Raw genomic sequence first — 27,950 nt, forward strand, 5'->3', positions numbered from 1 at the left:
CTCACAGGGAACTAAATAACCCAAACATTATTTTAATCAATTATTAATAGTTACTTTATTTTACCTGACCTTTGATAGTCATGGACATGCATGGATAGTACTTAGATCGTATACCCTTATCCCCAAGGTCTCCCTCAAACTGACATGTGCACCTGTCCAGTTTTTAACCTATGCAGTGTGATTGATCTAAAGTTGTCCATGACTTTTCCTCATAGTAGGAATCTTCCTGGCAGACCAAATACTCCTACCACAGGATTTACACTATTTCTAGCAGTATCTTTGCCATAAGTCCCCTGGTCATCTTAGGCAACTTACAAAATAATGACCTAACTGAAGCCACTGGAAAAAGATGACGGCCATAGAGAAACTAAAGATCCTTTTTTTCCCCCCACAGGTATCTCCTCTTAGTAAGGAAGATGCTGGAGAATATGAGTGCCATGCATCCAATAGCCAAGGACAGGCTTCAGCATCAGCAAAAATTACAGTGGTTGATGCCTTACATGAAATACCAGTGAAAAAAGGTAGGTAATAAATCTCACAACCATTTAAAAATGACTAGTGCTTTGTTTAATAAGGGACAGAACCAAGTATGAAAGTATCAGACATCGCTCTTAATGAAATTCTATGTTAGGAATCCACAAGGGAAGGACATTAAGTATGTAACCAAAATGTAGAGTGCACGACTCCAAAAGAACATTCGCTGGTCGACGGAATGCTATTATTATGACTTCGACGCTTTCACTCTATCTTACAAGTATGAGTCAAAACTCAAACCAATTGGAATGGTTTATATTTCCCGTAACTTTCTGTCTTCATAGCATTTTCCTTGGTGTTGTGACCCTTAAATTTCCATTTAAAAAAGAAATGATTGTAGGCAATTCTGGTCCTTCACTTTGAGCTTTTAATAAGAAAAAGCCAGAAAGAGTATATTGGCAAGTACCCAAGTCTGTTCTGCCTCTATCCACTTCACTGTCAAAAGCTCCCTCTTAAGCACCCATCCCGGTGGTGTCAGAGTAATGCTACTTTACATTTATATAGTTCTACTAGACTGATGTCTGAATTGGTTTTCCCTTAAGCCAAAAATAAGAACAAAATTTATTGCCAGCATTTGTCAAAACCATTTCCACTGTGTGGATCACAGCTGTGGTATGAAAGGAAGAAATGTCAAGTAAAGATATGTTTGGTCAGATTCTTTTCAGCCCAGATGTGTAAAGCCAAGTGATGAAACAAACAGAGCAGTAGCTAAGAGTTGTCTGAGTCTAAGCTCTGCCACTAATTATTCCACTTTAAATTTGGAATGAGTAAGGAAGTTCCTTAGCACTAGATCTCACCTTGCTCGTTTGTGAAACGTGCTTCTCCCAGTTCTGTAGTAAGGTCCATCTCTTACACGCAGACCAGTACAACAAAATCACCTCCACATCTAACACCGTACAGCTCAAAGAGCAAGCACTGCACCAGATCATGTGTACAGTTACTCACACATCCTTTATCTCCACATTTTAACATCATCATTTACTTGAAAACGCTAAACTACATCAAATTTTAAAAGTCAACCATGTCCATATATGTAACTAATTATCTTTTTTTTTAAAATAAACAGGTGAAGGTGCTGAGCTGTAAGCCTGCGGAATATATTAGCTTGCATAGCTGAAGTAGTCACGGATCACTCCAGCCCATGTTCTTGCCTAGTAACCAGTTTCTTTTCATCCAGTCCACTAGTACTTTAGTTATATTCACTGGTTTTACACAGTGAAATAGAAAGTAAAGATAACACATCAAGACTATCTACAAAAATTTATTTCCTATTTACAAAAGAAGAAGAGCATGCTTATCATTAAACAAAACAAATAAACTGCTTTTCTCACAAGGCAGTACATTTTTGTTATTTTTAAATCCTTTTTAAAAGCCACATCATAGAAACAAAACACAAAAGACCCAAAGATTTTTAGAAGAGTTAAACACTCATCATTCGAGGTGCAATACTCATAGACATGAGTTCCTGAAACAACAGTTTGCACGCATAAGGCATTCGCACCAAAGAGATCTGGGGGAGGGAAAAAAAAGTAAATGGTAATTAGCAAAGCTGTAATGAAGTGAGCCCGCTTCCTACCCCAGGAAAAGCTAAAGACTTGGTACTGGACATGAATAAGTCAGTGGGCTGGTTAACACTCATCCTGCTACCTTGGCCTTTAGTGGTTCTTTCTCCTAACAGGCTTTGGTATTTCACCCTTTTCTGCCAGACAACTTATATTCACCCTTCTAAATTAAAAGGTTTAGAAAAAAAAAAAACTAATTGTTAAAATTCCTTGTACAAAGCCTTATTACTTCCAAAAGATGAACAGCTTAGAGAAATTACTACAGTAAAATTTAAAGTGGTTTTTAGAAAAATCAAATTATCTTTTACCTCATTTAAAACTAGGAATCTTATAGAAGCATGCTATGAAAATTGTGAAAACGGCAGTTTGTTCCACTACACTAAACCTGCCTAGATGATTAGACCAGCGTGGTTATATCTTGAACAAATATCAACTGTCGGTAAGGTCTATACATACCTGGGTTTTATTCCGGCAGCCCCTGCATTCATATGTATGAGTCCTGGTGTTAGCGATCGCCATTATTCCACAAAGATTGCAAACATGAACCTGATATGGATCGGATGCCTCAAACAATCTTTCCCTTAAAAACTGGGCTGCTCCGTGGGCAATCTGACAATCTCGTTCCATTTCTCCAAAACGCAGGCCACCATCACTGTTAAGGGAAAAACAACAGACTATTTTGTACTTATTTTCTATTACCAACACCACTTTGACTAAAGGCAAAAATAACAAATGATATTCGTTAAAAAAAAAAAGCACTAGATTCTAACTTATATACCCTTGCATTCTCTCTACATGGTGGGAAGGTTGAGAAGTCTGCCAACTATTTGATGTGCATTAGAAGGTCCCCAGGAGGGAGGGCACAGCTCAAGTGGTAGAGAGCATGCTTAGTGTGCATGAGGTCCTGGGTTCAATACCCAATACCTACTCTAAAAATAAAGAAATAAACCTAATTACCTCCCTCTCTAGGGGAAAAAAAAAAAAAAAAAAGTCCTCTGAGTAAACACACACATTAGAATCTCAAGTACAGCATATAGTTTTCCTCATAAAACACAATACAGAGTAGAGTCTCTTCAAACTATCATTTAACTTACTAGAATTCAATCTAAATAAAGCAGCTTTTCCATGAATGAGTCTCCCAGGCAATCAAGCCTGATATGATAAATGCATGTTGGCAAACGTAATGGAAAGAACAGGTTTTCCCAGCATGGAAGTGAAATGAAATGCATTGTTCAGATGGATGGTGATGGCTTCCTTAACATTCTTAATATTACAGACTACATAAGATAACTGAGCTTTTCCTAATATTACCAAAAACAAATCACTGGTCAACTTTGGAGGATACTAGGCAACCAACACAACATTTTGAAAACTGGTAAATAAAAGGAAAGAAGCATTTATCTTGTCTTTTACTATATGAACTATGTCACCAGGTAACCAGTAGAGGAAAAAAAAAGTTTCTCTGAAAGTATTCCAACTAATTCATGAAAAAGGAATGATAAAATTAGAATCTCATCTGTTTGCAATTCCTATTTAATTAAGGGTTTTAGGTAACAATCATTAATAGCTGCTAAAGTCATAAGAGAGACAACTAGATATTGAAAGTATACAACACTGCCTTTGAAGTATTGCTGTGAAAGAACACAAACCCTTCCTCTCATCAAGGCTCTAGCTATTTACAGGAAAAATAGAAACACACAGCCCAGGAATGCAGTCAACAAAATCCAGACTAAGAAATCCTCCAGGACCAACAATTCAGTTTAGTCAACAAATAATCTGCAGGGGAAAAAAGTTCGAGGGCAATTTATAGATTAAAAAAAAAACAAAAACAAAAAACTTGAGATGTATCAATCAATTATAAAGCATGGACCTTATTTGTATCCTGATTAAAACCAACAAACTAAAAAATTATGTAATTGTCAGGGAAATTTGAACACTGAATATTTAATAATATTAAGGAGGTACTGTGATTAATTTTTATCCTATTTTTTAAAGCATGGGTTCTCAAACTGTAGTCTGTGGACTCCATGAGGATGAAAACTATTCTTATAATAATACTAACAACATATTTGCTTCTTCCACTGTGTTGACATCTGCACTGATGGTTACAAAAGTAACTGAATAAAACTGCTGGCACCTGAATACATGGAGGTGGTAGAACTAAACTTTACTAGCAGTCATATTCTCCACCGTGAGTGAAAGGGGAGAAAGCCAGTTTTACTTAAGAATGACATTAATGAAGCAGTGAAAATGATTAGTTTTAATTAACTGACCCTTGAGTATACATCTTTTTAAATATTCTATGATAAAATGGGAAGTTAAAGGATTTCTGTTCTATAGTGAAGATTGTGGTCTTGAAGAAAAGCACTTGCACAATTCTGAACTAGTCACTTTTATTGTGGAATATCTTTTTCACCTGAAAAAAGAACTGACACCAATTATGTTAACCTACCAACATTAGCACTATGTTAATTTATACTTAGATACCTGGCAAACTTTTTTTTGAAAATGAACAAGGTGAGATTTTCACTTTAAGGAAAACAATTTTAAGTATCTGTTGAAAATGATTAAAAATTTGAATTTTTGATCAAAAGTCAGAATTTTAGAAGACCTCTATCTGACGCTATAGGCTTGAAAGCTTCCCAATATTTAAAAGACTTTTCTGATGACACGGCAGTGATATTCACAAATGTGACTTTTTTTGGTATAATGAAATATGTCAACATTTAAAAATTTACATAATTGAATGAACCAGTATTTTCCAAATGACCAATTACGATACTACAAAATAAAAGATAATATATTAAAAGTATAAGACAGGCCAATGGATTTTAATAAAAAAGATTCACTTAAGTAGTTTCAGAGTCTACATCACAACTAACCTTTAAAAAAATAAAACTTTTGGTGTAGCATCAAAAAAAATCCACAATCACCTGAAAATTATTAAAATATGCTTCCCTTTCCAACCACATATCTCCGTGAGGTCCAGTTTTTCTCATATGCTTAAATAAAATAATAAAATACTGCAATGGGATGAATGCAGAAACAGACCCAAGAATCCACTTTCTTCTCACAAACTAGCTCATTAAAAATATTTGCAAAAAGGTAAACCAATGTCACTCATCACTAAATTTATTTGGAAAATATTTTTCCTTTAGAATGTTATTTATGTACAAGAATCATATCACAATAAAGGTGTTTAAAAAGAAAGAATGTTATTATGTTAATATATAATGGGCTTACTGTTTTTTTTTAAATAAATATTTTAAGTCTTCCTCAGTTTTAATTTCTAACAGGATAAATATCAAAAAGTACAATTCACGTAGACAAAAAGCTCTTTGGGGCCCTGGAATCTTGAAGTATGAGAACCATCCTTGTATACAACAATGATGATGCAGCTCTCTTACCGAGATCTACCCTCCATGGGCTGTCTGTTAAGGATCTGAATAGGTCCCCGAGCACGAGAATGAATCTTATCATCCACCATATGCTTCAAACGCTGGTAGTAAGTGGGGCCAATAAAAATTTGTGATGTGATTTTTCGACCAGTAAATCCATTGTATAGGACCTGAAACAGGAGGATTTTGAAGCAGATTTTTAAAATATTAAACAAGTTCAAAGAATGTATTTGCATATATTGTACAATTCTGTATATATAAAAATCAAAACAGACAAAACTAACCTATACATTAGAAGTAAAGACAGCAGTTACCTTCTGGTAGGAGTAGGAAGGTAGTGACTGGAAAGGGACACAGAGGGGGCATCCGGGCATAAAAGGGTTCTGGTAATTTTCTTTTCAATATCTGGGTGCCAGTCACACAGTTGTGTTCACTTGTGAAAATTCACCAAGCAGTACATTTATGATTTACGCAAATATTCCAAGTATGCATCATACGTCAGTGAAAGGTTTAATTTTTTAAGAATGGAATCACACACATACAAAAAAGAATACACATAAATTACTAATTTAAAAGTACACATACCTCATTTCCTCTGAGATGGTAGCCATAATCAGATAAAAGATTAGAAATCTTCTGCACATTAACAGCATCATTAAATGGAGTGGCATCACCAATTTCACCCTTGTTAGCTGATACCTTAAAAAAAAAGTAGTCTTTAAGATGCTGCTTCCTGGGGGAGGGTACAGCTCAGTGGTAGAGTGCGTGCTTAGCATGCACGAGGTCCTGGGTTCAATCCCTAGTGCCTTTGTGAGAATAAATAAATAAATAAACCTAATTACCTCCCCCCTAAAAAATAAATAAAAATAAAAATAAAAATAAAAATAAAATAAAATAAAATAAAATAAAATAAAATAAAATGCTTCCTTCTGTCTCCCTTTAGAAATCTATGTCAATAAAAATTCAGTTTTTAAAAAGTCCTTTCTAGGAAAGGGGACATTCTGAACTTAAGATTAAGAATTAAATATATGTTATAGAAAGTTGTAATATATTAAGGTTCATTCTATTAGCATCTTACATAAAATGTTTATAACAAACTTCTTTACCTAAAAAAATAAAAACAACTCAATCATAAGCCTTCAAATAAGAAGCTCTCTGAGGCCAGATACAAAAAGAATGAGACTTCCAATGACTCAAGGAAAATGACATTTTCATGCCCTAAAACCAAGCTGTCCATATAGCTGTAGTCATTCTACCTTAACAAGATACTTAAAAATAGAAAATCTCCACTGAAAGATACACACATAGCTAACAGTGTAAATAAAATGATTAGGTTCACGCTGAACTAACCACCAAAGAATTATTAACTCTTCATTTATAGAAAACAATCAGTCAAAATAATAAAGACTGGATATAGTAAATTTTACAGAAATTCTGACTTAGTCAGAACTTTGCATATTTTTGCAAAACAAAAATAAAAACACTAATAATTTAAAAGCAAGAAAGTATCATACTGGCTTTTTCCAAAGTACCCTGGCTCAAATATGAAAGAAATCACCTAAAATTTTGGAATAAATATGAATTTTGAACCTATCTTTTTAAAGAAAAACTCTTACCTTCCCTTGAAGACATTCAATCAAGTGACCAATAGTCATACGAGAGGGGATGGCATGGGGGTTTATGATGATATCGGGGGTGATACCTTCACAGGTGAAAGGCATGTCCTATAAAGGAATTTTTTAAAAGACTTAAAAAAAAAAAGTTAAATCTCTTAACTACAGAACTAGAACCCACTCCTAATCTGAACTCTTCCATCTCCTAAATTCTGTTCAACATATTATGTTCATATACTTAGTCAACACTAAAATTAAAGGTCAAGCCTTCACTACCTTTGGGCTCTTGGTTAAAGCACATTTTGATTTAATAAAATGTTCAACAAAACTTTGGGTTAGGGGTGATAAAAGATAAAAGATACCTACCTCTTGTCTATACTGAATACCACAAGTACCCTTCTGACCATGTCGACTAGCAAATTTGTCTCCAATCTGTGGAATTCTAACAGAGCGTACCTGGATTCATACAAAATTAGGTTAGTTAAGTTGATCTGGTTTGCTTTCTATTAACAGCAATATGACAAAGCTATACTCACCCTTATTTTACAAAATTTATATCCTTCTTGGTTGAGAGTTACCATAACCTGATCCACAATGCCCGTCTCACTAGTCCTGAGAAAAGTGCTACAGTCTCTCTTAGTGTAGCGTCTGTTAGTGCCCTCCAATTCATCTTCATTTTCAGGCAAAGTGACTGTTTTGCCTATAATAACATCATCTCCTGATACACGAACCCCAGGAGCTATCAAACCATCATCATCCAGTTTGTCATAAATGGCATGCCTCATACCTGAGAAGAAATAGAATTTTCTGAAATGGTACTATGATAAAAAGTATTTTAAATGTCACATTATCCCCCCAAAATAGATTAAAAACCAAATACATAAATCAGTTCCAAGTCAGACAGAAGTTCACAGGAATCTCCAACGTGTAGTAATGTGCCCTTATTCCAAATTACAAACTATTCTGAAGTCTAAAAAAGCACTGGACCGAGCACTGGAAAATCATATTCTCCATTTGCTAAGTGACTTTGGGTAAGTGTGTTGCCATCTTCTTTCTGATCTCTCAATTACATGAGGAAGAGTACCTGTCCTCTACATACAATCTCTCACAGAAATTCTGGATTTCTTTTTATACAATCTTAACTCCACTGGACATCAATTCACTACTACATAGAACCACCCATAGGAAATGGAGTAATAAGAAGATGCCTAAGAAAACAAAACACATTTTACTTCATAAAATACTATTAAGGGTTAAAACTGTAGCAAGGATACCCCATTTCCTGGGACATCCCATCCATCCCACTGTATACAGCTTCTAAGTGTCTGTAAAAATAGTAACTAGAAAATAAGTTTGAGTTTTCCAGAAGAAACAAAAAGTACTAGGTATCCTCTTATTTATTAAACATTTATAAAATATTCCAGCTAGACAAATACTATGGTCACACCACAGTGTGAAGAGGGGAAGTTCCTATGCAAATACATAAACTGAGGGACAGGACACAGCACAAGCGAGAATGGGGGCTGAGGTGTGTCCCATGAAATTACATGACCTCTCCGATTTCCTAAATCCCCTCCTCAATGCAGGACCTAGCAGTATGGAAGGACTATAGCAAGCCACTTCTGGATGCAAAGACTTGGCAAACACATTATTTCCTTAAAAATGAGGTCTAGGAATGATAAGGAAATAAACTCCCACATGGCAAAAAAAGAAAACCATGGTAAGTTAACTTCGAATTCCATAATTTAAATGTCAATATCACTTACCCTGGCAAGTTTCACGTGTAGGCTTCTCAAAAACCTCTTCTTGATCAAATCCTTTTTTAGACTCCTGTTCTTTGTATGATCGATAGAAAACAGACCTAAAAACACATGGTTCTAAAATTAACTTCTATTTTCCTTTAATAATAGGGCTTAGAATATACCAATAATTTTTACTTAGTATCCGGTAGGCAGTGTAAACCATGAATCTAGGACAGGAGTTAACTGTATTAAGGGTCAAAGTTAAGTCCTAAGAACTATTACACAGGCCACACATGTAATATTTGACCCATAACCTTAAACACAGCTGGAATTATATGTGAGAGTCCAACCTCCTACCCAAAACAAGAATCCCTTCCACAATAACCTTCAGACATAATCACCCAGGATCCGCTCCAATATTTCTAATGATAAGCTTATGATATTAAGGTATAACATGAACCTCTGGTCTTAGTGCTATCCTCTGAAACTATACAGGGGGAAAAAAAAAGCCACCCTCTCTTCTAAATTCCCAGTCTTTTAACCAATTTTCATATGCCTTGGATTTGAGATTAATGTCTGACAGTAAAATAATCAAACAGAAGCCTAACAAAAGATTGAAAAAGAAAGTATATTATAATTTTAACAGTAGTTATCTATAGGCCCTAAAACTATAGGTTTACTTTTTATTTCTTCTTTAGACATTTCTATATTATTGAAATGCAAACATGTATTTTTTTTTAACTGATGTATATGTAGTCAGTTTAAGATGTTGTGTCTATTTCTGGTGTATAGCATGTTTCAATCATCCATACACATACATGTATTCTTTTTCATATTTTTTCATTATAGTTTACTACAAGATATTGAATATTGTTCCCTGTGCCATACAGTAGAAACTTGTTTATCCATTTTATATATAGTACAAACATGTATTTACTTACAAAAAGGGGGGCTAAAAACATTAGTACCTGAAAATCACGAGATCAACAGCAGTTGTTTGTGACCATCAACTAGGCCTTCTACTTGCTGGAGTAGGGCATTGATTTCATCACACTAAACCCTATACAGGCAACCATACAGCAACATATGCCTGCCAGATATCCATAAAGTTTCATGAATGGAGGCAGAAGATTAAATATCTTAACAGAAAAATTTCTCTACTGTCAGATCAAAATTTCTTCCAGCCTAACATTCAAAACAACCAAAAAGTCTGGACACACACAAGTCAAACTATTTTTAAACAACTTTTTTTGATTAAAATATCCATATTTCCACTATATCTGTGTTTTGACAACTTTTATAAATAGCTGACCTGAAAAAGCCTCGGTCTACAGCTGAACGATTCATGATAACAGAGTCTTCTTGATTATATCCAGTGTATGATGCAATGGCCACAATTGAGTTGATACCTGCATTTAAGAGCAAACATTTAAGCATCATCTGAGAAACAGAAAAACAGCACCTTTCTTTTAAATCAATTTTATTTAATCATATTTGCCATAGATGTTTCTCCATGGTAACTGTCAAGGTCTACTCTTAGAATAACTATCTGTGAGACAACTACCCTGGTGGCCTATTGTCTAATATAAGCAAATTCTAATAATAGTCATTCCCAATAGTATTCATTTTTATAATCAGTAATTATATATACAAGTCACCTCATATATACAAAGTACCTCCCCCACCCAAGTTTCAATGATTCTCACAGCAACCCTATGCCATAAACAAGGTAAATATTATTATTTTCACTATCAGAAAGCTCTAATAAAAAACTTCTCCATGATCCCAAAGTTAATAAGCAATAAGCTCAAGCCCCAGCTCCTTGTCTCCTGATTTCTGATTCTAGGTCGGGTACTGCCCTGTTCCTCTTCCTAGCCTTGCTCTGCTCCTAGATCCTCTACTTATGCCACCAAAAAAAGTGGCATTATCTTCCCCACCACAATCTCATTTAGATGTTGCTGCCAAAACTATTTTTGATGAGACCATAAAGATTTAGAGTAACAAGTGTTAAAGAAGAAAAAAAAAAGGTGAAAACTCTATAAACTAGTAGATTGCAATGTAAGAAATGACTGTTAAATGTAAGATTTCAATGAACATAACTCATATATATGTCAATCAACAGATTTTCTAAAAATTGAAACACCCAATTCTAAAGCTATAGTTAATATCTTGATCTACGTATTTCAAATGTGGAGTAAAAACTATGACTACAGAATACAAAGGAAACAAAATCTGGATGATTGAATGTTTTGGTTATCTAAATTCTGAATAAAGTTTATATTTGCTTCCTTAAAGCTAAATTCAATTTTCAAAACACAAACCATCCATCAAGAGGAAACACACCATTCATTTACTCTTTTATGTGTAGTGCAGGGGTACAAAAGTTGTAACAAGCAGAGTGCAGGTAAGGGGTAGCAGTGCTGATGGTCTCGATCTGGGTCACTAAAGAGACTCGTCCAAGTCCCTGAGTCCCAGTAATTCCCAGCCCCAAGGTAGGAATAGATCTGGAGAAAGAGATACATGCAAAAGGCAGGCCCTCCTCCCTAACAAATACATTTGCTCCTTAAAAGTTCTGTCTGCTGTGCTATAGAAAGCTTTCCACTGGCTATTTCAAAAGCACTGGCCCAAGGGAGCTGATTCCAGTTTTAAACTTGAATTCATTCATAACATTGTAAAAAATAAATTCACACAAAAACTTTTTCTTGAAAAATCAGATCTGGCATCACTAAGTCTGCATGCACACATTAAAACCATAAGCTGAAGCTGAATAGGGCTAACCCCAGTAGAAAGGTGAACCTCTCTCCAATTCCACATACTAACCAATCATGCCTAACCCTGTGGAAATCTGAGACCGCAAGCCCTGTTTAACAGATAAGACTAAATGCTTTGTGCTAAATGTAACACTGACTGCTCTCTAAGGAAGAAGGATCATAGTAACAAGAGGGCATCTGTTGTTCTGAGCACCTTGATGGGCTTATGTACTTAACTTTGAAGCAGGAAAAACTAAAATGCTCTGCTGGGAGAGGAAGGGGTGTAGGAAATCCTCCAAGGGAAGGGCAGTGTCAGGGAAGCTTAGTCTTTCCTGGGAAGGGCCAGAGATAAAGTGCCTAGTAGCAGGGAGCCAGAGGGTTTTTAGAGGTAAAGTCAGTCACCCCTCAAGTGTAAGATGAAAACTCCTCTTCAAATCTAAATTACTTCCTCCAAGAAATCTTTAATAATATCCACACTAGTCATCACCTTTTTGTGTGGATTCTCTGAGAAAACTAGAAGAATTTAAAGTTTCACAAATGGTCAAGTAGCATAATGCAGAGAAAGTAGGTAAAGATGCAAGATCTTGAAGGTAGGGAGGATTTGAAAAGATGAGAATTTGCAGAAATCCCAGGGTCTGGGCATATGTGACATAATCCTACTACCAGGGAAGCCTGGAGCAGGACATATGTGATATTTGTGATATGTAGAACAGGCGAAACTTCCCCAGCATGTCCTCACGTTTCTGTGGAGGGCTGCCTATGGCCCCTCTCCTCCAGCTGCTGATACAGCCTGTAGGTGCTCAACTGTCTTGGTTCTTGGGGGCTTTCCTCCTCTCCTGTGACAATCCCTGGATTGCCTGCCCACACATGCTACATCTACTACAGTCCTAGAGGCCACCCCCTCCCTCCATCCTACAACCTTTATCCAAGGTTATCTGGGCAAGTCTAAGAGATCAGCTAAATTTAGCTAAAAGTGACCTTCTGAATTATATTTCTGATATTTTCTTCTTAGTTTAAAAGCCCCTAAGTCAAGAAACAATGTAGTGAAAAGGAATGAGCACAAGAAAGGAAAAGGGGTTGGGGGGCCTACATCTGGTCAAAAAGGAAAAAAAAAATAGACCACAGAGTTTACTGGTCTGATTCTGGACTTACACATTTCTTAAGCTGTATAGCTGGGTAATTAACCTTTCTGATCTTATCCCCACATTCGTAAAACAGAGATGAAACAACCACACCACTATTACTAATCAGCTAACATTTATTCCTCCCTTATTAACTGCTAGTTTTAAGTGGATTTAACCATTTAATCACCACAAAAGCTTCATGAGGCAGTACAATTATTATTCTCATTTTGTAGGTGAAAAAACATCACAAAGCTTTTATGACGCTTAGAAATAACATGTGTAAATGGTGCTTGGATGGTGTTTCACACAAAACTGCTCAATAAATACTGCTTTTTAAAAAGTATCTGTGATCTCAAGGACTATAAACATGTGAAATCTAGGATTACAACCCACCTGTCAGCTAGGTTCAAACTCCTGTCACTTTGTTTCACCCCTGACCCCGGCCTCCAAACCTCAAACCTCAGTGCAGCACTGAAGAGGCTCTAAGTACTCTGACCCACTTCTGTCCCATAAGGATCTTTGCTCCCAGAAGATGTCAACCAAGGTAACAGTACTCTATAGAAAAAGGAATGATACTAATCAAAAGAACATAAACTGATTAGCCACTTCCCATTAGTCAGGGCTCAGAATCTGGCCAATGTAGCCAGAGTGTTAGGCAAGGTCAGGGCTACTAATTCAGCCAGAATGGTCAGGAGATTGGTTACAACAACAAAATGACAAATAATTAAATATATTGAGGACAATGAGAACCAGGTTTCTCACTGTCAGAAAATGGAGTTCTAAAATAAACACTATGGTGTTGTATTGGGATGGGAGATACTGATGTGAACTCATGGTTCCTTAGTATATAGAGATATGAAAGTAGATAAAGGTGGGGAGGGACATATGCCTACATATATTTTCCTAGATCCGTCAGCTGAGAGGACCCAGAAATGATGACATTTTAACAGCAAGGAGCGCACCTAGCAGTCAGATTTTGGTTTCTACATACTACTCTTCACCAAAAGGAAAAATGGCCAAGTCCAAGTTTAGGAGAAGGAAAGAACAAGATGAGGCAAAATGTAAGGAAGTGCTTAAACAATGATGAGGACCTATCAGGAGTCATCTTGAAGATGCTCCCACTGGAAAATCTGGGACAATGTCAGCATCAAAATAGAAAATCACCACTTGGCAACAATCACATGCTAAATTAATGGCTCAAAGTGTGACAAGGAATAGGATATTTACATCATCTCAGAGTATCTCCTCACAAAGACTTCTTACTTAATAATTGCAAAATACTTACAATTAACAAAAAGTGGAGAAACCTGACAGACACCATCTTAATCACATGAAAAAAGTTAAAATCACTAATAATGGGACATACAGACAGCATGTGCCTCCTGATATGATGCACTGAGAGTATAGCATCGCTTCTATGCTAGTCCTGCCAAAAATTCGTAACCTGAATATAAATCATAGGGAAACAACAATCAAACCCAAATGGAGAGACAATGTACAAAGTAATTAGACTGAGTCATAAGAAACAAGGAAAGATTATAGAACTGTTCCAGATTAAGGAGACTAAGAGACATGCACGATCCTGGATTAGATCCTAGACCCATACAAGACATCAGAACAGCTGGCAAAATCACAGTTGGGGACTGCTGACTAGATGGGTATCAATGTTAACCTCCTGATTTTGATAGCTGTACTGTGGAGAATGTTCCTGTTTTTAGGAAACATACACTGAAGAATTAAAGAGTGATGGGGCTTCACATCTGCAACTTACTTTTACATGGTTCTGGAAGAGAGAGAAAGGGAAAGAATAAGGCAAATGTGAGCTAGGAAATATGGATGAAGAGCATACAGGAGTTCTTTATAATAGTCTCACAACTTTTCTGTAAGCTTGAAATTATCTCAAAAAAGTTTTTTAAAAAGATAACACAATAAAGGCGTGAAGCAATGACAGAACTGAAAGTCATGTAGTCCCTAACAGTGATGTCCTCACCACTTCATAACAGCACCAAAGGGAACATTCTATTTCAAATCCAATCCTTCACCCACATTTCTTTTCTTCTTTAGCTGTAAAGAAACTGTTATCTAAATGTGGAAGAAAACACAGCACTGCAAGCACGGCCCAAAGATATGAGCGTATTAGATACAACATTAACAGATTTTGTTTTTCAGACAAGAGTAACCCCTTGTGGAGGACTCTGAAAATAAATCATTCTAACTTGTGAGAATTTGCTATCAAAATATTAGATTCCCTATTACAGTAAATAACTTACAGCCACTATTTACAAGGCAACCTTTACTAAATAAATAATATTATCCACAGTCAAAGCCAATTTCTGCCAATAATACAATAAGAACAATTGTGCAGAACTATGCTGTCTCCTTTAGATTCAACGCTCTCATACACTTCAGACTTCTCTGCACCATTTTACCTGTTTTCCAGTCTCCTTGAGAATCTCCTCCTGCAAATTTCTAATTCTTTATCAACTACATTTCAAATCTCCTCTCTTTATTTCTTTTCCCAGTGCCTAAAGTCCTGTCTCTGGCTTTATTCTCACTCTGAATTTTCCCTCAGCAATTTCTAAAAATCTGTAATTATCATTAGTATATCAAAAAACTTCACAGTTCTATAATTGACCTTTCTAACCACATTTGCAACTCACTGTTGAAAGATCACTCCTATGTGTTGGCAGCAACTCAAAATCCACATGTGGAAAACTGAATTATCTTACCTCTAAAACCTTTTCTTTCTTCTAACATGCTGCCAATTCTATTAAAATGTCTCTCCCTCCTTGATCACAAAAGCCAGAACACCAACAGTATTTCCAATTCCTTTCTTCACTCTCTTCTTCATTCCACATCCAATCAGTAATCAAGTCCTATCAAGTGTATTCCAACAGGTATCTCACACCCTTACTCTGTTTCATTTCTTAATAAGGACCTTCCCTTTCTCACTTAGACCACAGCAAAAAAATCTCTAAATTATCCCCCTGCTTAATACCATATCTGACTCTAATCTATGCCTTATATGACTGTCAAAATGATATTCCTAAAATAAATTTCTAATTGTATTACTACCTTCATCAAAAAGGCTGGATAGGTCTTCATTCTCAAAATGAAATCCAATCTGCTGTCTCCACACTGAGACCAAATGTCACTCCCATGCATTTATACTCCAGCCATCCTAAACTGATGTAAATATTGACTGTTGCCTTCATGCATCTAGACCCTTGTTCAAACCATCTCTCAAATTCAAATACCCTTTCATCAACTTTAGTCCAAAATGCTACCTCCCTCATGAAGCTGCCTTTAGACTTCCAACAGGAATCAATCATTTCCTTCACACTGAGCTTCCAAAGGACTCTACACCTTCCTCACAACACTTTCCACATATCTACCTTTTTATTTAATTTTACTCATGTTTTCCTACACTATAAATTCTGTGAGAATAGACTGTGTGATATGCATTTTATAACCCTTCCAAGCACCCACGAAAGTACCTTAAGCATGGAAGGCTCTTAAAAAACGTAGAACAGAACTGGACATACCTGCCGGCAGCTCTCTAAATCGTAGGTATTCCATTGACCGTGTAGTCACAAGTGGTTTTTGAGGATAATAGAGAACATGGGCCAGTGTATCCATACGAACATGAAAGTTGGTGATATAAACCCCCATAGCCTGCTTACCCATAGCAGACTGGTATGTGTTTCTAGGGGACTAAAGGTAAAAATGAAAAGTAGAATCAATGAAAATTTAATTACTTCTAAATAAACAGACTCTACAGGTACTTCATAAATCAGAAACATGATTGGTAAAGTTCTTGCTTTTTCTGAAAGATAAGTGATAACCACTTGGAATAATCAGTTATGACTCCTACGGACTCCGTAGTTCATAGCCTTTACATTAAAAGGCTTTTCTTTTGGAAGAAACTACAGATTAATCTCTAATTTTTATTTTACTTCTTCCAATTCCTTACAAACCATAGTTAAAAACTGCTACCAACCTGGTTATGATCAGGAAAAGGAATAATAGATGCACAGACACCAAGAATCATTGACGGATGAATTTCGCAGTGAGTATAGGTAGAACAATAAGCTACTTCTTTCTCCTGTAAATCATCTGGGGTCATTGCGAGCATCACTGTTTCTTCTTCTAGGGTATCAATATATTCTACTACCCCACTGGCCACAAGATCCTGCCAACTAAAAAAGAAGAATTCACTTAATTTCCTTACCCTCTGAACTATTTTAACTATCTAGTTTTTCTACTTAATAAAGACTATTCCTGTATCTCTATGTACTGATATAGAAAGAACTCCAAAATACGTATATTATTGTTAACGGCGAAAAAAAAAAACAAGTTACTGAACAATACACATACAGTATGGCTCCAAAACTATTATTAGTTTGTTTTGCCTTGCTCTAAGGAAACCACTTGTGGGGCTAGAGGGTGAGTATATAAAGAATAACGTCTGGAAGAATAGATAACCCAACTGGTAACAGTATTTACTTTTGAAAAGGAGAATGTGAATTGAAGACTTTTACATATTTTTATTACACCAATTGTTTGAAATTTTTTACAATGAAAATATATACGTTCATATATCACTAATAATAAATTATAAAACATTCTTTTTACTAAATTTATTATACCATAAATTGTTTATATTATATAGGTTATTTCTTATTAGTAGTAGAGGTAGTCTTTTCCATGTCACAAAGACTTTTATGCTTAAACAAAACCCTACAAGTCCCTTACTTGATAACAAAACTTAAGAAAAGCAAATGTGACAGCTAAGGGTACAAAGTTTCTTTTTGGGTCCATGAAAGTACTCTGGAATTACACAGTGGTAATGGTTGCACAAGCTTGTGAATATACTAAAAACCACCTAACTGTATACTTAAAATGGTTAATTTTATGACATGCGAATTATATCTCATTTTTTTTTAATTGCGTGTACTTACCTGTAATTGTTATATTCTCTCTCTTTCAACTGATCAATGTGTCTCTTCTTCAAAAGTAGCTTTTGTTTTTCCACAATCAGAAGTGGTCTACATATACGGCCTGCATCTGTATAGATCCGAATTTCCCTCTCTCGAATATCCCTGATCATAGAAACCTACACATAAAAAGACAAAACAGTCTCATGAATTTTACTTTCTCTGCATCATCAAGGCTTAGCTAAAAATACAATTAAGACCAATAAATTATCAAATAAAATTAAAAAATCTTAGTTCATCATTATTAGATATATTAAAAACCTAGGTATAATCTAAAATTTTATGCAGGATAAATATCTAACCTTGGTAATTACAGACTGGAACAACATCTGGTAATGATGTCATGTAAAATAATATGAAGAAAATATATTTTGATATCACAAACACTAGTATATGATAATTTCTTATTTTGCCTCTTTGATAATCACATATACTTACTTCACTGTGTAACCTTTCAAAAACCAGCCCTATATCGCTTTGCCCTGATCACAGTTTTCCAGTAATAAGCCTGAATTCTCACAATTACCTATTAGACAAATGGCTTATGGTCTAGCTGTCTAATACAGCAGTCACTAGCCACGTGACACTACTGAGCACTTGAAATGTGGCCATTCTGATGATGTGAGATATGCTGTAAGTATAAACTACTCACTGGATTTCAAAGATGGTACCAAAAAAAAGCAAAACTTATCATTAATAATTTCCCATTGATTATATGTTGAAATCTTAACACTGTTGATGTTTCAGGTCAAATAAAATATATTTAAACTATTTAATCCATTTCTTTTTTTCCCTTTTTTAATATGATTACTAGAAAAATTTTAGCTGCATATGTAACTCACATTATACTTCTGGATAGTGCTAAAAAATATATTCCTAGAAAATGTCAAAAATATTCTGGGAAAATTTACAATAAAGTACATAATTGTTAAAGGCACTATAGAATCCGAAGTGCCAATAAAGAAATAAGTTAAGGAATAAACAAATAAGAATTTCCAGTGAATTACGTAGATCTAATATATAATATCAAAAGTCAACTAAGAAATCAATTGCCAATGAGTTGGAAAATGGAAAAATAGATTGGTATTTCTCCACAAAAATACTTTAAAAAGTGAAATCAGGGGGGAGGGTACAGCTCAGTGGGTAGAGCGCATGCTTAGCATGTATGAGGTCATGGATTCGATCACCAGTATCTCCAGTTAAACGAAAAATAATAATTAAAAAATAAGTAAACCTAATTACCTACCCCCCAAAACACAAAAACAAAAAATTTAAAAAATTAAAAATTTTTTTTAAAAAAGTGAAATCACATCTGGATACTCTTATTCAAGAAAAGATTAAGTTTATTTAAGAAATGAAAGGTTTGGATTACTCCGTTTGAAAACAGTAAATCATAAAAGCTTGGTCAAAAATATCAAGTTGTCCCAAAGTAAAAAATCAAAAGCCAAGAAACAGTAAATGCACCACCCACATTCTTAGCCCACTTCCTGTCCTTCGAAAACAATCTGAGATGAAACACTGTGTTTATGAGGAAAAATATCATAAGGGGCATTCTCAAATGCTTGCCTTGAATCTTTAACAGAATTTCTAATATAATACAGAATATTACATTAAAACATAGCTAATAGAATATAGCTCTACTGTCTTAATAGGAAGACATAAATTGAGCTGTGTCCCCTCAAAGGCCAAACAGTATCTTGTGTTCCAAAATAGATGTTCTTGAGAGGACTGTTGACAGGAAAGCCTAACAGGTCCAACACAAGGCTAAAGTTAGAAACAGGTAAAATCAGGACGTCTGGTTATCAGAAAATATAAGGGAAAAGCACTAGACTCCTAAAAATATATACAATTCTCCCCCTTCGAGGCTCTCAACAACACTCTCCAACAGGAGATTAAAGAGCCTAGTCCAAGGACACAGGGTCCATTTACAGGTTCAACATTCACTCAGTGTTAAGCACTACATGTTAGGTATCATGCTCAGAACTGGAAATACAAAGTTGTATTAAGGCACAGTCCCCACCTCTGAGAAGTTAACAGTGTGGCAGGTAAGGCAGGCAAATAAATCAAATTACTATCTAGTATAAGCATTCTGTCAGAAGTTATTTAAGGAAAATATGCTACATTTAGTCACAGAGATCTAAATCAGGGGCTCAGAGACTAGCCTGCAGGCCAAATCTGCCCTCACTTGCTGTCTATTTTTGTAAATAAAGTCTTACTGGTTTATGTATTATCTACAGCTACTTTTCACTACAACAGCACAGCTGAATACACAACAAACACTATAAGGTAAACAAAGCCTAAAGTATTTAATATATGGCCCTTTACAAAAAATCAAACTGGGGAGACAGGTAAAGCATCCTGAAGGAGGGAGAGTTAATACAGAAGTTTTGCAGAATAAGTGAGATTTACCTAAAAAAAGTAGTAAGCACCCCTCTCTCCCTACTGTCCATTTTCAAGGAGCACACAAGCACTCCAGGTTGAGTGAATGGGCCCATGGGAAGGTAAAGAGGCCTAAAACAACATGAAGAATTTAATTTCACTCTAGAGATGATAAAAAACCTGAACGCAGCTCTCTGCAGAAACACACGGCATTAACAAAGGTCTCAGTCATAAACAACACAGTGAATTTGGGTTCTTAGGCCTTCTCTCAGACCTGCCTGCCCTCAAGTGAAGCATGCTGTTCCAGACAGTAAGCTATGAATACACCAGGTCAAAACCCAGGGTCTGCCTGCCAGAAGACCTGGAGCAGCCAAACTTCAACTCTCTGCTTTGCTAGGTAGACAGGAAGAAGCTTAAGTGTGTTATAGTTTCTTCCCAAACCCACTTTCACCTAGACAGATTCCAAAGTGTAGATTTGGGGAAATCAAAAGCCTAAGTCTAAGCCCTCAATACAGGACACTAAAAGCAAAAGCCCTATTTTGGGGAGGAAAAAAAACTCATCTTATATTTTAATGATTAAAAAAAAAAAACAAAACCCATCCTAATCCCAGGGCACTTCAACATTCACCTAAACATAAGAGAATGGGGAGGAGGGTATAGCTCAAGTGGTAGAGCGCACGCTTAGCATACACAAGGTCCTGGGTTCAATCCCCAGTACCTCTTCCAAAATTAAATAAGCCTAATTACCTCCCCCCCACCAAATAAATAAATAAATAAATAAATAAAATAAATAAACATAAGAGAATCTAATAAAGGTGTATCACATTTCATGAATGAATCTCTGGATTCAGACAAAGGAGAAATCAGAAAGCTCATTCTCTTTTTAAAAGCATTATTGTCAGCTTTACAAAAAGATTCTCAAAAGAATTTCTTTTACTTTAAAATGTAATTTGAGCTCCAAAATATAACTTAAAAACTTAAATTACATGCCAAAATTTTAAATGCATATTATCTAAGACATTACAGCAAGTAATACCTTATAATTAAATTTAGCTCAAAACATCACCTAGACTTTTGACAATTACTTTATAATTCAAAGGAAACTAGTTCAAGAAAGATACCAATGCAAAAATAACTTTCACTAGTCTTATGCCCCGTTTAGAAATCTCACAGATCATGCCCTCTTAGTTAAAGACTCTTACTTCAGACACAATGATGTCCATCTGACGCCGCAATTTCCTTAGAGTGTTCATAAGTTGTTCAGGATCTTTATGTATTCCAACCCAGCAGCCATTAACAAAAATCTTGGTTGCACTAAAATGTAAAACCAAACAGCATTTTGCACTTAGTAACTCTATAACCAAAGATTAACAATAGTTTTCTATTTTTTGTTTTTAAGTTGCATCTATACCCACTCAGCAATAGCTGCAGGAGAAATTTCTTCTAAATTTTCCATACTCCATTCTTCTAAAAATTCCAGAATTGGAGAAGGTTGAGATCCAACTGAAATATAAGCCATCAGAGCTAAATTCTTCACAAGTCCGACAGCATGGCCCTTGGAATAAACAAAGTACGTATTATTCATATTGATTTAACATGGCTATCAAAATTCTTCTCCATAAACACTTTTCCTTCAGTTTACTCTCAGGCTGTACTCTCACTTCTGAAGAACAAAATTATAAATGACACATTAGTTCTAAACCACAATGTATAATTAAATAAAAACTTACTTCTAAAAGTAATTATCCCCTACATAACTCCTGTCAGACTCTTTGTTTTGAACATAAATTCTAGTGCATTACCTCTGGGGTCTCAGCAGGACACACCATTCCCCACAACGTATTGTGCAACTGTCTTGGTTTTGCTAGCTTGCCATCTCTACCAATGGGAGAGTTTAAACGACGCAGGTGAGAAAGAGTAGATGCAAAAGTCAGGCGGTTTAATACCTAAAAAACAAGAGTAAATCTTTAAAGTTTGGGCATTTCTGTTACTCATACTATCACATTTTTGGCAAATAGTAGAATGAGGTAAAGTCATATTGTTACATATAATCCACCCAATGTCCAACTATCCCTATCCCTCTTTCTCCACCCTGCCCTGGATAATCTTGTTCACCCCCATAACTTAACTGAGGCTTATAGCAGGGATGGCAAATGTGAGACATACAGTTCTAACATACCACGTAACTTTTGCTTATGGTCTGTCTCCAACCACAAGGATGTTAGTTTTACAAGGGTGGCAATTTTATATTTGTTTGCTTTGTTCTGTTACATCCAAATACCTAGAACAGTACCTGGCACACATTAGGCACTCAGAAAGTGTTAAATGCTACCAACTCACATTTCTCTGACCGTAGAAGACATCACTAATCCATCCCAGAACTTCCGCCAGGCTGAGACCTCTGAGTCCAACACAGAGATTCAATATTTACAAGTATTGCCTTGCTTAGTGTTCTATAAGTAAGGTAATACTTAGAGGGATATAAAGCAAGCAACACAAGTTCAATGTACCTACTAACAAATCACCACTTTCCCCAGCTCTACAACAACCCAAACCTCCTTCCTCTTCCTAAGTCTCCTGTCATGGTTAATGGTATCACTTTTCCCTTAATCTTCCAATCCAGAAATCTCAAAATATTTTTGTCTCTGACCTCCTCCTTTATACACATCAATAGACATATCCTGTCAACACTACTTTCAAATTTTCTCTAAAAGCCAACCCCTCCATTCCCAGTGTCACAGCAACAGACCAGCCCCTTACCTCTTGCCTACTGTACTACAATCAGCTCAAAAATCCTTACAGTCTCCCTCTTCAATCCAACCTCCTCAGTTACCAGAATTAATAAAACAGATATGTTCATATCACTCACTCACTTAAAAAATATAAAACAGGCCCCCACCAACTACAGAGAAGCATGACAATAAAGCACTTCTCAATGATGTCCCAGAGGACCTTCCCCTACCAGTCTCCAGAACTCCTGTACCCCATCCACACTGCAAAACCCCAAACCTCTGACCATGCTATTGCCACCAAATGGAATGCACTTCCCCATTCTGCTCTGCCTAGTGAAATGTTACCACCTCTATAGAAGACATCTCACCCACCTCCACGAAGAACAGTCTTACAAAACTTACTTCCCAAGTATTTCTCAAATTTGTCTCCCCCTCTACAAGACTGCTCTAGTGTAGGCCCTAATTATTTCTCACTCAGCCTGTTGCAACAATCTTCCTGCCAACAATTTTGCTCTTCTCAAATCTTTTCTCCACACTGCCAACTACTGTGAAGCTACCTAAAAAACAAAAATGAACATGTCACTCCACTCTATGGGCTGTTCCCAGCTTCCTTCTCCAACCCCATCTTCCTAACTCTCCCACTTTGATTTGAAAACCCTAGGCTGCTCTCGCTCCTCCCATACATATATGCTCTTTCCCCTCTCTGTCCCTTTGTTAAGGATATTAAATTTTTTCCAGTTTTCCTGTGAGCTACTAGTTTTATCCTCCTCCCAGGCTTGGGCCATTTTCCAATAACTACCCTTCAAGATTCAGCTCAAGTGTCACCTCCTAAAGAAAACACTTTTCACCCTCTCAGCCTGTGCTAAATGCCTTCTCCAGCATCCCCACAGAGCAGGTGTGCACAGCTCTCATTTAATACTCACTGTACCATGCTGTAATATCTGTTTATGTCTGTCTATGAGTACAGACTGTAAACTACTTAAGAACAGAGATCATGTTTTATTCATCTTTGCATCTCCAATGTACAGCAGAGTGCCTGGCACATCATAAGTCCCAAGAGCTGTACACTGAATTGGCAGGATGACATTTATCATAATTGAGCTCAAAGCAAAGTGAGCTGCACATGGATGAATGTTTCCACTGATAGATGGTGAGCTCCTTGAGGGCTGGAAGAGTATCTCATTTGTGTTTTTGAACGCAGCATCACAAACACCAAGTATACTCAACAAATTCGTATTAAGTTAAAAGGAACTAGAAATTAACTTGGGCTATCAGCATCCTTCTAAAATTTCTTAAAATCTGTAGTATGTTTCTAGGAATCAGAAGCTTAAAGTTGGTATCTGAATGCCAAATTAATCTCAGGTTACACTGGTACAGGCTGGTTAAAAAAAAAAAAAAAAGCAAAGGGGGAGATTCCCCCCAAATTCCACAAAGCTAAACATGTATATTATAAATTTTCAATTTTATATGAAAAATAGTTACAAAAAGTAAATAAATAAATATGTCTAGTGAGACATTTTTGTAAAAGGTTCCCCCAATTCTCCTTCTGAGAGTAGCTATTACAGTCACTGTACATACAAGAGGCCAACATAGAGAAATAAGTGTTAAAGTATTACATTTTGCAAAAAAGGAAGCAGATGCCCTTCTATTCTCTGGGCATCAGCTTCTACTATGGAGTCTTTAAGACATAAAAATTTCACAAACATGGACCATCTCACCTTCCAAGTAGCTACTCAAATTTATTAACTATCTTGATGTAAGCCAAAAGTTTAAATCTCTCTTAGTAATACTAATAGCTAATTTAAGAAAAATTTCACTTTCATAATTCAAAAGCCCCCAAGTGCTTCTACCTCTGATCAAGAAAAAAAAAAAAAAAAGCTAAATAATTTACATTCGATGAGTGAAAGATTCTGTTAGTTCCATAACATTTTCTTATCAAAACTGTAGTCATAGTCGACACATCCTTACCTGAGATACCCCAGCTCTGGCTTGATGAGCTTTCTTTTGGTCACCCCAGTTTCCAGTAGCTAAGGAGTATTTTAGGCCATCAGATATAATCCTTGTTTTAATTGCCAACTCCAAGTTAAAATCCTTTCCTCGATCAATGAACTTCTGTGCATAGATCCGTACTTCTTTAAGCAAATTCTTAAACATTCTGCCCAATAAAACAGTATTATTTTAAACACGCAAAGGTCTACAAAGTGCCTTGTCAACGGGGACAATATAACCCACAAGGGGGCGAAAAGTGATTGAGGTGGAGGGAGGTTACTACTTTTTATATAAAATGCACAGGTGTACATACAGTACATAAACATACACAGGCAAAGCAATTAGGGGGAAATGTCGTAAGAGGCTTCTTAGTGGGATGATCGTGAAAGAAGTTTGAAAAACACTAATATATAACACAATAAATAATAGAATATGTACAAAACGTTGCTAATATTGTTTTTGTATTAAATTGCCTACATTATTTTTACAAATAAGTTTTTTAATTATAAAAGTATTATATGTTCATTATAGAAAATACAGAAAACATAAAAACGTATCTCGAATAAAATAAAAATCACATATAACCCCAATAATGACACAACCACTGCTCGTATTTTGAGAGATTTCCCTCCAGCTTATGTGTTTTTATAAAATGCAAAGCAGAACTAATAAAAATTCCATTATCAGCACTTAGAAAATCAAGGCAGTAACAGCTTTTTCAAATGCCTTGTAACAGTAGAGAGGAATAAAGAAAATGTACACAAGTAATAAACAATTCCTCACAAACTTGACATTTTCAGACAAGAAATAGAACTAAATCTGAGCAAGTGGCAAAAAAAATACAGCTAACTTCATATGTACCCAATACTGGATGGGGCACCTCCATGTGAAATAATCCAAAGTGAAATCTCTCTACTTTCAACATCATTCTATAACTTCTTACCCTCTAAATAAGAATGCAAGTAGTGGTCCAGCAAGGTCCAATCTTTTGTTTCCATAGTGATCTCTGTCATCTAATTCTCTTCTACCCAAAGCTGCTAGAAGCAACCTATGAACCATGTACCTTTTAAAAAAGAAGTAAAAAAGAAAACACATGATTTTGGCTTTTTCTTAACTTACATATTAAAAACATCAATTTTGACATTTTTAGCTGTAAGAAAAACTTTTATTAAAACCGTATCTTGGCAAAGAACTTAGAACAATGAAATTTAACGTACCCTAAGAAATAAGCTTTCTTGGTCTCACAAAAATCACTGACGCCAACATGAGGGAGCATTTCTTTCTGTAAGACTTCCTTTGCATATTTAATTCTTTTCTCTTTGGTGACACCAGGCTTTGCTCCTCTTGAACCAATGAAATTGAGTGCAACATTCTGTTCTTGGATGACAAAGGCTTCATCGAGAGAAGGTTTAACCTATCAGTTAATTTAAATGAAAAATTATTTTCAAATTCATATTTTTATGTTAAAAGAAGTCAACTGGTAACAGAAACACACAGTAAGCTTCTCCTTATTTTCTAGCCTTCTCCTCATCTGTTCCGCCCAGGAGCACCTCCCAAGCACATCCTAAGAAAACTGAGTTCCCGTGACCTTAGACACCTTAGACACCTTAGAGAGCGCTGTGCTCTCCTGAAGCTGAATCCTTGGCCTATCTCACTTATTTTATAATACACTAAATAACTCTATGGACCTAACTGAATATGCAAAACTTTTATAAAATCAAGGAATCACAAAACCTTAGAACTTGAAGACATCTTAGAGATCTAGAGATCTCTGAAAAAAATCTGCTCATCAGCACAGGCAATTATATTTTCCAGATAAATACAAATAATTCCATTATAACAGAGCACAGTGGGTTTTTTTTTTTTTTTTTTTTTACATTTTAATGAACTATGGGATATATGTATGTGTTTGTGTGTGTATAAACTTATAGAAGTTTAGGGTGGGGAAGGTACGGCTGAAGTGGTAGAGCACATGCTTAGCATGCATGAGGTCCTGGGTTCAATTCCCAGTACCTCCTCCAAGAGTAAATAAATGAACCTAATTACCTGCCCCCAACCAAATAAAAAAAAAAAAAAAATTTTAGAGAAGTTTAATACTCAAATTAAAATTTACTAAGCCTCAAATGAATAAATACACTGTACTGTTTTCAACCTTGGTTTAAGAGGTTATCTTTTAACTACTGAAATAACTTTTTATCTTTAAGTAATTAAAAAAAAAATTACTACTACCAAAAGCTTAAAGTAAAATCTAACTGGATAAAAATGGATATTTTTAGTCATATACCCATATCAATAAATACTTTAATAACTAACATATACTTAACTTTCTAACTTTGTGACCAATGTTTGGCCTGCATTTTGCCTTATTTCTCTGCAGTCTAAAAGACTCGGGACAATACAGAACAACTTTAAGAATATCAACTACTACTGAGACAAGGATCATCAATGGAAAAGATTGATAAGGAAATGCATATTTATCTAGACTCAGTGAATCTTTCCACAAAAGTACTAACTTTACAGTGGAGGAACCTAAAAGATGACACTGCAGAGTTAATATTCCAATAATGGGACAAAATAACAACATGTGACTCCTGATGCAATTCCCTGGGAAGCACACAATATGATCTCTGTATTTGTCCTGCCAAAAAATGCATAAATTCAATCTAATCATGAGGAAACATCAGAAAAACTCAAATTGAACGATATTCTGTAAAATAAATGGCCTATCTTTTCTAAAACTTTCAGTGTTCAGTGTTTCAGTGAGGAAAAAGACAAGGGAAGATTAAAAGAGACTACAGACAAGTGAAAACATGTAATACATGATCCTGGATTGGATTTTGATAGGGGCGGAGAGGATCCCATTAAGAACATTATCAGGACAACTGGCAAAAATCTGAGTAAGATCTCTAGGTTAACAGTATGTACTGTACCAAAGTCCTGATTTTAAAAACTATACTATGATTATGCAAGTAAATGTCCTGATTCTTAGGAAATACACTAAGTATTCAGAAGTAAAGGGGTATGATGTCTGAAACTTATTCTCAAATGATCCAGAAAAAAATAATGTGAATCTACAAAGTGGCATGTGGCAAAGGTAACAACGGGTGAATTTGGACGTAGAGAATACAAG

General features: G+C 35.6%; 2 protein-coding genes and 1 long non-coding RNA gene across 3 annotated transcripts in view; 2 read left to right on the forward strand and 1 right to left on the reverse strand.

Moving 5' to 3' along the window:
* Window positions 1-1,867, forward strand: part of IGFBP7 (insulin like growth factor binding protein 7) — a 68,278-nt gene extending 66,411 nt beyond the window's left edge. The window contains exons 4-5 of the mRNA XM_032459617.1: window positions 395-521; window positions 1,601-1,867. Coding sequence (XP_032315508.1) covers window positions 395-521; window positions 1,601-1,620 — 147 coding nt within the window. The 3' untranslated portion in view covers window positions 1,621-1,867. The remainder of the gene's footprint in view (window positions 1-394; window positions 522-1,600) is intronic.
* POLR2B (RNA polymerase II subunit B) overlaps window positions 1,780-27,950 on the reverse strand; it is a 44,212-nt gene continuing 18,041 nt past the window's right edge. Inside the window, exons 8-25 of the mRNA XM_006189342.3 lie at window positions 26,038-26,234; window positions 25,764-25,883; window positions 24,800-24,986; window positions 21,902-22,045; window positions 21,515-21,654; window positions 21,302-21,413; window positions 17,685-17,839; window positions 16,724-16,922; window positions 16,269-16,437; window positions 10,162-10,258; window positions 8,874-8,968; window positions 7,644-7,894; window positions 7,474-7,563; window positions 7,111-7,218; window positions 6,080-6,193; window positions 5,504-5,664; window positions 2,553-2,748; window positions 1,780-2,044 (exon numbers count right to left, since the gene is read on the reverse strand). Coding sequence (XP_006189404.1) covers window positions 1,955-2,044; window positions 2,553-2,748; window positions 5,504-5,664; window positions 6,080-6,193; window positions 7,111-7,218; window positions 7,474-7,563; window positions 7,644-7,894; window positions 8,874-8,968; window positions 10,162-10,258; window positions 16,269-16,437; window positions 16,724-16,922; window positions 17,685-17,839; window positions 21,302-21,413; window positions 21,515-21,654; window positions 21,902-22,045; window positions 24,800-24,986; window positions 25,764-25,883; window positions 26,038-26,234 — 2,625 coding nt within the window. The 3' untranslated portion in view covers window positions 1,780-1,954. The remainder of the gene's footprint in view (window positions 2,045-2,552; window positions 2,749-5,503; window positions 5,665-6,079; window positions 6,194-7,110; window positions 7,219-7,473; window positions 7,564-7,643; window positions 7,895-8,873; window positions 8,969-10,161; window positions 10,259-16,268; window positions 16,438-16,723; window positions 16,923-17,684; window positions 17,840-21,301; window positions 21,414-21,514; window positions 21,655-21,901; window positions 22,046-24,799; window positions 24,987-25,763; window positions 25,884-26,037; window positions 26,235-27,950) is intronic.
* On the forward strand, window positions 7,901-27,588 carry LOC116657464. Its single transcript, XR_004312563.1, has 3 exons — window positions 7,901-8,827; window positions 21,499-21,669; window positions 27,198-27,588. It is a non-coding gene; the product is annotated as an uncharacterized LOC116657464 (long non-coding RNA).

Source organism: Camelus ferus, chromosome 2 (genome assembly GCF_009834535.1).
Source record: "Camelus ferus isolate YT-003-E chromosome 2, BCGSAC_Cfer_1.0, whole genome shotgun sequence".
NCBI lineage: Eukaryota > Metazoa > Chordata > Mammalia > Artiodactyla > Camelidae > Camelus > Camelus ferus.